The sequence below is a fragment of the Ahaetulla prasina genome, chromosome 4 (assembly GCF_028640845.1).
Source record: "Ahaetulla prasina isolate Xishuangbanna chromosome 4, ASM2864084v1, whole genome shotgun sequence".
Taxonomy (NCBI): domain Eukaryota; kingdom Metazoa; phylum Chordata; class Lepidosauria; order Squamata; family Colubridae; genus Ahaetulla; species Ahaetulla prasina.
Window position 1 is genome coordinate 16,425,849 of NC_080542.1, and position 9,154 is coordinate 16,435,002.

General features: G+C 36.6%; 2 protein-coding genes across 2 annotated transcripts; both read left to right on the forward strand.

The window, feature by feature from the left end:
• The first annotated feature begins 935 nt into the window (after positions 1–935).
• LOC131198018 (olfactory receptor 5P76-like) lies at positions 936–1,880 on the forward strand. The gene has a single exon (XM_058182528.1). It carries the CDS (start codon positions 936–938, stop codon positions 1,878–1,880), a length of 945 nt encoding a protein of 314 aa, XP_058038511.1.
• A 5,511-nt stretch (positions 1,881–7,391) lies between these two features.
• LOC131198019 (olfactory receptor 5P76-like) lies at positions 7,392–8,336 on the forward strand. Its single transcript, XM_058182529.1, has one exon. The coding sequence runs from the start codon at positions 7,392–7,394 to the stop codon at positions 8,334–8,336; it is 945 nt and encodes a 314-aa protein (XP_058038512.1).
• Positions 8,337–9,154: the final 818 nt, after the last annotated feature.

Here is a 9,154-nt window from a genome sequence, read left to right on the forward strand (position 1 = left end):
AGTTTATCATTCCCAAAGGAATGCAGTCATTGTGATGAGATTCTTATATCATGATTGTGTAGCAACAAAATTTCTGTTTGAGACTCTTAACCAGTAGTTCTGGTTGCTCTCATCTGACAATCATGGAGAATTTTCTCCTGAAGGACCTCTCATGAAGATGGAAAAATCATCTTAGTATGACTGAACATTTAGCAACAAACATATATTTTCCCTCCTATTTAGTTCTAAATTGCATATTTGATTTAGGTAAATATAGTATCAGAAGCCCAACATCTGTCCATATCTGTATTCTCCTCTAATTCACTGAATTCCCAAACTCTTCACCATCCATACTTACTTGGAAACCAGCTCATAGCAACATAAAAATTTAACATAAATTGATGAGATGAAGATGTATTTTCTTTACATATCATAACATTAATTATGAAGTTTAAAGAAGGAGCAAAATATTTATAATTATTTACTAAAGAGGACCAAGGGGAGTGGAGTAATTTCCCTTAGGTGGGCCTCCAGTTGATAAAAGCTCCCCTTATATTAAAGAAGGAAGATAACAAGTTCCCACTTTTCTTCAGGTCCAGAATAATTGCTTCATTAAGGTAAAGAATGTTTCAAGTTGACTTCAGCTCCTGTGGATTTAAGTAACAGAGTTTTCCTGGCAATCAGTGACAGTCTGTTTCTCTCTCTCTCTTCCCCATGATGTTTCTTTCATCCATTCCATTTCTATTAGGTTACCAAGAATCTATATCTCATGTACAGCAGCCAAAAAGTTTCTGTTCTGTACTAATCAAAGCGTACAATCCAGATAGTAAATCAAGATTTCTTAGCTGGCATTGTGTTATAGTGGATGTACTGATTTCTCTTCCTCTTCCCTATCCATGTTTTGCAATTAAAGTCATTGTCCATCATTATCTGTGGTCTATAGACAGAATGCCAAGATGGGTGCTGAGAACTTCACTTCAGAAACAGGTTTCATCCTCTTAGGACTCACCTCTCATCAAAATCAACGCATTGTGCTATTTGTGGTCTTCCTAACAATGTACTTGCTCACAGTTTTGGGTAACCTGCTCATTATTATATTGGTGCACATGGATGCTCAACTGCACACACCTATGTACTTCTTTCTCAGCCACCTTGCAAGCTTGGACATATCATATATCACTAGCTCTTTGCCTCAGACTTTAGCTCACCTCTTGGATGGAAAAGGAGTGGTTTCCACGGTAGGTTGCATCTTACAGGGAGGCACTGCTCTGAGCTTGGGCAGTACTGAATATTTGCTGTTGGGTGTCATGGCTTATGATCGCTACTTGGCCATTTGCAACCCTTTGAGATATGCCTCTGCCATGGACAGAAGACACCAACATATGCTTGCTATCTCCTGCTGGATCATAGGCTTCCTTGTTTCAATGGTCACTATTGTTTGCATCTTTCGTCATTCCTTCTGTGGCCCCAAACACATTAACCATTTTTTCTGTGAGCTGCGGTTTTTGCTAGCTCTTGCATGTGATGATGTAAACCGCAGCAGAGACATACTTAATGGTCTATCAGTAGTTGTAGTTCTGGTTCCCTTTTCGATTATCTTGTGTTCCTATAGTTGCATCCTTCATTCAATTTTTCAAATGCAGTCCCTTGCAGGACGTTATAAGGTTTTCTCCACTTGTGGCTCCCACCTTGTTGTGGTCACCTTGTTCTATGGAACCATCATGTCTATATACATAAGACCCCATTCAAGCTCATCTCCTGATAAGAACAAAAAGGTTGCAGTTCTGTATCTTGTAATCACTCCCTTGCTTAATCCCATCATTTATTCTTTGCGGAATAAGGATATCCACAGGGCTGTGATCAAAGTGTGGAAAAGAAGGAACATTGAAGAAAAAACATAAACATTCTTGTCTTGTTGAATTCATCTCTTTTGACTCAAAGCTTCTTTCTTAAAGTCATTATCAATATTTCACTAAAATAATTCTGCTGTTTATTTCTGAAAAGTTTTCGGCAACATCAGAGATGATTAACAATTGACCGGAATGCAATTTAACTCTCATTCCTCTCACTTTCTTCAAATAAAGGCTGGGAACAAAAAGCTACAAAAGCTCAATCTTTTTTAATTACTGAAAAGCTACTGCAGAAAAGGAACTGCAAAATGCTTAATACTTGGAAAGGGTAAGAAAAATGGAACAATATTAAAAGAATTTTTCAGGCAAATGTTCTTAATTTTGTTCAAACTCACAATAAAATTACATAGAGCGTGACTAGGTGGCTCAGTGGCTAAAACACTGAGCTTATCAATCAGAAAGGTTGGCAGTTCAGAGGTCCGAATCCTAGGTCTCCTGTGTGAGCAGGGGGTTAGAATAGATGACCTCCAAGATCCCTTCTAACTCTCTTACTGTTACAAAGAAAAGTTGACTCATTTGGAAATAGCACTGCAAAGATTGTACCTTTTTCATCACTCACTGCAATCTAATACTAATGGATTAAAAATTGTAGCTCTACGTTGTAACAGCTATAATAATATTGTACTGCCTAACATATACTATCTAACGTGATTAAAACGTTGTTTCTGAAAGATAACCCTGGGAAATGCTAAATAGGAATTACAATAGAAGCCTATGTCTAAAATTTGCCACATAGGCAGTATCAGTTTTACTCTGGAAATAAAAAAAGATAATGATGAAGAAAGTGAGGAAGATTTATAACCAAATCCAACAACACCAAAAATTAACAATACTGTCCTGAATTACAATATAAAATGTACAGTGACACAGTTTTGCTGTGTTTGCTCATAGACATATAGTTTTGCAGTTGTAACCATTGTATGCTCAAAATGTAAGATTTAAATTATGGGCCATCTAAAACTCAAGCAGTTAGTTCATGAAGGCCCAGCGGTTATCTCATCATACTTTCTTCACTGAAGGATATTTTAGAATTCATCTTCTAAATTTTCTGCTTCCTGACATTTTTAATCAGGGATCTTCCCAAATTTATGGAAAGTTTTTGCTAACCAGTATCGGATGCAGAACATTGCAAGACAGTATTCTGCAAGGCAGGCTGGCATGTTAAGGGAAAGAGATGGGAAATAGGAGCACTAACTTCTTCTATCAGCATCTCTGTACTTCATCGAGTCTGCTGAAATGGGAACATTGAGATGGAAGGAGACTTTGAACTTCTCCTGTCCACTGTTAAAAGCAAGGAAGCCAAAATATATTTCACAGTAGCAACCCAGTTTGTGTTAATCGATATATAACAAAGAAGAGTCCAATACCTTGTGGAGCAGAAATTGATTTTCCTCCAAAGACCAGGGAGAGATCTTTGGAGGTTGGAAAAATGCTGCTTTGTTTCCATGGCTTATTCTATTCTATTCTATTCTATTCTATTCTATTCTATTCTATTCTATTCTATTCTATTCTATTCTATTCTACTCTACTCTACTCTACTCTACTCTACTCTACTCTACTCTACTCTATTTGTAATATCCAAAGAGCTTAAGTTTTGGTGATGTTCCTTTTCTCAATCCATAGTCTTTCAAAGTCTACATTAATGTGATTTTTTTCATATGCTTATGCAGACTACTTTCATCCTAATTTGAACAGTAGCTGAGAAGACTTTGACTAACATAATATGTATGCAAGAAAATAATAATAATAGTATGTTGTATATTGTAAAGATATATATTCTAAACTGCCACAGTTACTTTATGCTAAGATGGGCTATTTTATGCTATAAAATAAATAAATAAATAAATAAATAAATAAATAAATAAATAAATAATTGTTCTTTATCATTTCATGTTGATAATGAAACATCAAAATATTTATTTTTGTTTTTATCATTTTTTTTAAAAAAATACATGATTTTGACTAAATGCTTGTGAAATATCACTGTATTTTTAAATGATATTTATTTTATATGAAAGCACACTTATTAAAAGGATCTAACAACAAGTCAAGATTCAAGCAACATTTGTACGTCTTATAGTAAACATAAAAAATATTGGCCTATTATGTTTTCCAAATGGGTCATTTATTCCCAAACTGAATCAAAGCTAACTTTTCTGATATATCACAAAAAATCATTTCTCTTTCTTTGTTTCCAATTAAAGGAATTTTGGCTAAGGAGCGACTCTTGTATATAAATCTTTGTAAATTTACTATGAATTCTTAGGCGAGAGATCAGAACGTTATTTGCCTCTGCCAAATTAATAATTTGATTGACAGTATTGGTATCTGTGACATTTGAGGGGGTTTTGAGCTTCAAAATCTATAATTAAAAGAGTTTAAATAAAAATGAGGCAATACTGTCTACCTAGAATTTTTCTGCCCAGTATATTAAGTAAAACTGGAATTCCATGACCCTTTGTAGAACCAATTGAAAAGCAACTCCTCTCACAGTTCTACAACAGGGAGTAACTAAAAAACACCATGTAGAATGTTCCTCCAACCCCTTCTAATCAACCCTCTGAAGAGTAGAATGTGTGGGAATAAGGAATAGTAGAACTCATAGGCATCGTCTTCCTATTTCTAAGGGATATTCCTTTCTCCATGGCTTATTATTTATTCTGGAACATCTAACAATTATTCATCAAAGGTATTCTAGATGTCTTGCCTTCCAAAAGTGTGACATCATCAAGCTCTAATCATTTTGGTGTGGAATCTCCAGCTAGGCAGGAGGCAGAGGTCACAAGCGACCCAAGTTTAGAGTCGTTGCACTACAGTGAGTAGCACTAGCTGGTTCTCCTCCAGAATCCTTGAAGCCTTAGTTTAGAATAGAATGTATGAGATGAAAGGGATCTTGGAGATCTTCTAGTCCAGCCCCCTGCTCAAGCAGGAAAACCTGTACTATTTCAGATCTGAAATAGTATAGGTTCTCCTACTTGATCTTAAAAGCCTCTAGTGATGGAGCACCTACAATCTCTGGAGGCAAGCTGTTCCACTGGTTAATTGTCCTCACTGTTAAGAAGCTTCTCCTTAATCCCAGATTATTTCTCTCTTTGATTAGTTTCCACACCGTTGTTTCTTGTCCTGCTCTCCAGTGCTTTGGAGAATATTTTGACCCCCTATTCTTTGTGGCAGCCCCTCAAGGACTGGAACACTGCTATCATGTCACTCCTAATTCTTCTAGCCAAACCCAATCCTTCAGCCATTCTTCATGTTTTAGTCTATAGGCCTTTGATCATCTTAGTTGCACTTCCCTGAACTTTTTCGAAAGTCTCAACATCTTTTTTGCAGTGTGATGAACAAAATTGGTTGCAGTATTCAATGTATGGTCTTACTAGAGATTTGTAAAGTGGTACTAATATTTCACATGATCTTGATTCTATGCCTCTGTTTATACAACTCAGGATTTTATTAGCTTTTTTTGGCGGCAGCTGTACATTGCTGGCCCATATTCAAGTGATCATCCATTAAGACTCCAAGGTCCCTCTCATAGTTACTATTTTTGAGCCAGGTCTCACCCAATCTGTATTTATACCTTTGATTTTTCCTGCCTAAATGTAAAACTTTTTCTCCACATTGAAATTCATTTTGTTGGATAGGGCCCATCATTCAGGTTTGTCAAAATCTTTTTGGATCTTGAGCTTCTCTTTTGGAGTGTTGGCTATTCCTGCCAGTTTAGTGTCATCTGAGTTCCCCTTCTATTGCCTCATCTAAGTCATTTAGACTTAGTTTGTTGTTCCCAAGGGAATGCAGTCATTGTGGTGAGATTTTTGTCTCATGATTGTGTAGCAACAACATTTCTATTTGAGACTCTTAACAAGTACTTCTTCTTGCTCTCACCTGACAATCATGGAGAATTTACTCCCGATGGACCTCTCATGAAAATGGAAAAATCATCTTAGTTTGACTGAACTTTTAGAAAGGAACATATATTTTTCCCTCCTATTTAGTCCACATTACCAGAACAATCATTGTCATATTTAATTTACATAAATAAAGTATCAGAAGCCCAACATCTGTCCATATCTGTATTCTCTTCTATTTCACTGAATTCCCAAACTCTTCATCATCCATACTTACTTGGAAACCAGCTAATATCAACCTAAAACTATAACAAAAATTGATGAGGTAAAGATGTATTTTCTTTACATATCATAACATTAATTATGAGGTTTAAAGAAGGAGCAAAACATTTATAATGATTTACTGAAGAGGACCAAGGGGAGTAGAGTAATTTCCATTAAGTGGGCCTCTAGCTGATAAAAGCTCCCCTTATATTAAAGAAGGAAGATAACATGTTCCCACTTCTCTACAGATCCTGAATAATTACCTCATTAAGGTAAAGTATTTTTCATTGACTTCAGCTCCTGTGGATTTCGCTGATACCATTTTCTTGGCAATCAAAGACAATATTTCTCTCTCTCTCTCTCTCTCTCTCTCTCTCTCTCTCTCTCTCTCTCTCTCTCTCCTTCCCTCCCTCCCTCTCTCTCGCTCTCTCTCCCTCCTTCCTCCCTCCCTCCTTTTTTTCTTTTTCCAGGATATCTTTTCAATTTCCCAGTCCAACTATGGCCCCATTTATATTAGGTTACCAGGGATCTAAATCTCATGTATAGCAGCCAAAAAAGCTTCCAAAATCCAGGACCTGTGGTTGCTGCACAACTTCCAGTGAATGATGCGTAAACATAGGCAAATCTTACCATTTCAGAACCCCCTGAGATATTGTCACCATAATTCATGTATAATAGTAGCATCAATAGAATAGATCTTAGAACCTATGATCCCCATAGGGTCATAAAACAATCTAAGAAATGCATAAATCGCAATCTGGTTATTTCATAATGTAAAGGGACTGTTCAATAAATATTGAGAACTTTGAAATAATTCATATGGGTTAAAAGTTTATATGTTTCTATGTTATTGGTAACTTTGAATGAAGAAGATGATGACTGCATTCTTTCCCAATAGGCAAAGGACTTCTTACAAAGCTACTTAAGGATATACAGTATATTCATTCTGTCAAGATTACAAAGTATATACACAGTGTGTTGTATCACTTCGTACTGTCTTTCCATCTGATGTCTGTCACTTTTTCTAAAAATGATCTATAGCCCTCCTACAGGTATTAGGCACAAATTCCAGTTTTTATTAAAGCATTGATTTCTGCCTGGATAATAACTTATGTGTGAATCATACCAAAATCCAGGTTTCATAATGGCAGTCCTGAAATGGGAATTGATTTGTTTTCTGGGAAATACAGCACATTGTAGTAATCTGTTGACAATGTCTTTGGTACTGTTCTGACTAATAAAAAGGTAGAATCCAGAGACATTCATTGGAAATCAAGATTTGTTAGCTGACATTGTGTTATAGAGGATGCACTGATTTCTTTTCCTCTTCCCATCCATGTTTTGTGATTAAAGTCATTGTCCATCATTATCTGTGGTCTATAGACAGAATGCCAAGATGGGCGCTGAGAACTTCACTTCAGAAACAGGGTTCATCCTCTTGGGACTCACCTCTCATCAAAATCAACGCACTGTGCTATTTGTGGTCTTCCTAACAATGTACTTGCTCACAATTTTGGGTAACCTGCTGATCATCATATTGGTGCACATGGATGCTCAACTGCACACACCTATGTACTTCTTTCTCAGCCACCTTGCAAGCTTGGACATATCATATGTCACTAGCTCTTTGCCTCAGATGTTAGCACAACTCTTGGCTGGAAAAGGTGTCCTTTCCACGATAGGTTGCATCTTACAGGGAGGCACTGCTCTGAGCTTGGGCAGTACTGAATGTTTGCTGTTGGGTGTCATGGCTTATGATCGCTACTTGGCCATTTGCAACCCTTTGAGATATGCCTCTGCCATGGACAGAAAGCATCAACATCTGCTTGCCATCTCCTGCTGGATCATAGGCTGCCTCATCTCAATGGTGAATATTGTTTGCATCTTTCGTCATTCTTTCTGTGGTCCCAAACACATTAACCATTTTTTCTGTGAGCTGCGTTTTTTGCTAGCTCTTGCATGTGATGATGTAAACCATACCAGAGACATACTTAATGGTCTATCAGTAGTTGTAGTTCTGGTTCCCTTTTCAATTATCTTGTGTTCCTATAGTTGCATCCTGCATTCAATTCTACAAATGCAGTCAGTTGCGGGACGTTATAAGGTTTTCTCCACCTGTGGCTCCCATCTTGTTGTGGTCACCTTGTTCTATGGAACCATCATCTCTATATATATAAGACCCCATTCAAGCTCATCTCCTGATAAGAACAAAAAGATTGCAGTTTTGTATCTTGTGGTCACTCCCCTTCTTAACCCCATCATTTACACTTTGAGGAATAAGGATATCCACAGGGCTGTGATCAAAGTGTTGAAAAGAAGGAACTTTGAAGAAAAAACATAAACATTCTTATCTTCCTGAATTCATCCCTTTTGACTCAAAAGCCATTCCTTAAAGTCAAAATCGATATTTCACTAATCTTGTTTTAATTCATTAATTTAATTTAAGAATCTTACTCTGCTATGTTCTTCCAGCCTAATCAATGTGAAATAAAGTATTTTGAATAAAAATTGTTTCTCTAGATCCACAATGCAGACATTTTGAATAAATAGGTGTATCATTGCTAAAGTTATATTAAAAAGCAGAGACATCACCTTTCCAACAAAGGTCCATATTGTCAAAGCTATGTTTTTTTCCAGTAATAATGTACACCTGTGAGAGTTGGAACATAAGGAAGGATGAGCGCTGAAGAATTGATGCTTTTGAATTGTGTGGTTGGAGAAGACTCTTCACTTGGATCAAATCCATCAATCCTGAAGGAAATCAACCCTGAATGTTCTTTGCTAGAGATCCAGAAAGACAGAAGGCGAAAGGAGAAGATGATAGCAGAGGATGAGGAGGTTAAATAATGTCATCTATGCAACAAACATAAATTTGGGCAAGCTGCAGGAGACACTGGAGAATGGGAAGCCTGATGTGCTGTGGTCCATGGGTTTCCAGAAATCATACATGACTTAATGACTGGTTTACAAAAAAGTAATACGAATCATAATCCGATTATACCACAAACTGGAAAACGTTTAATTTTGGCCTTTGAAATTTAAAATACCTGTATACTGCTGTAAGAATTAGGACATACAATTTGTTCAGGTTGGGTTTTCATGGGTTTTTCTTTTTCAAAATATATCACAGTACATCAAGTCAGTATGTCTAAATATATA

Coding starts and splice junctions, on each gene's coding strand:
- LOC131198018 (XM_058182528.1), top strand. CDS start 936: ATGGGTGCTGAGAACTTCACTTCAGAAACAGGTTTCATCCTCTTAGGA.
- LOC131198019 (XM_058182529.1), top strand. CDS start 7,392: ATGGGCGCTGAGAACTTCACTTCAGAAACAGGGTTCATCCTCTTGGGA.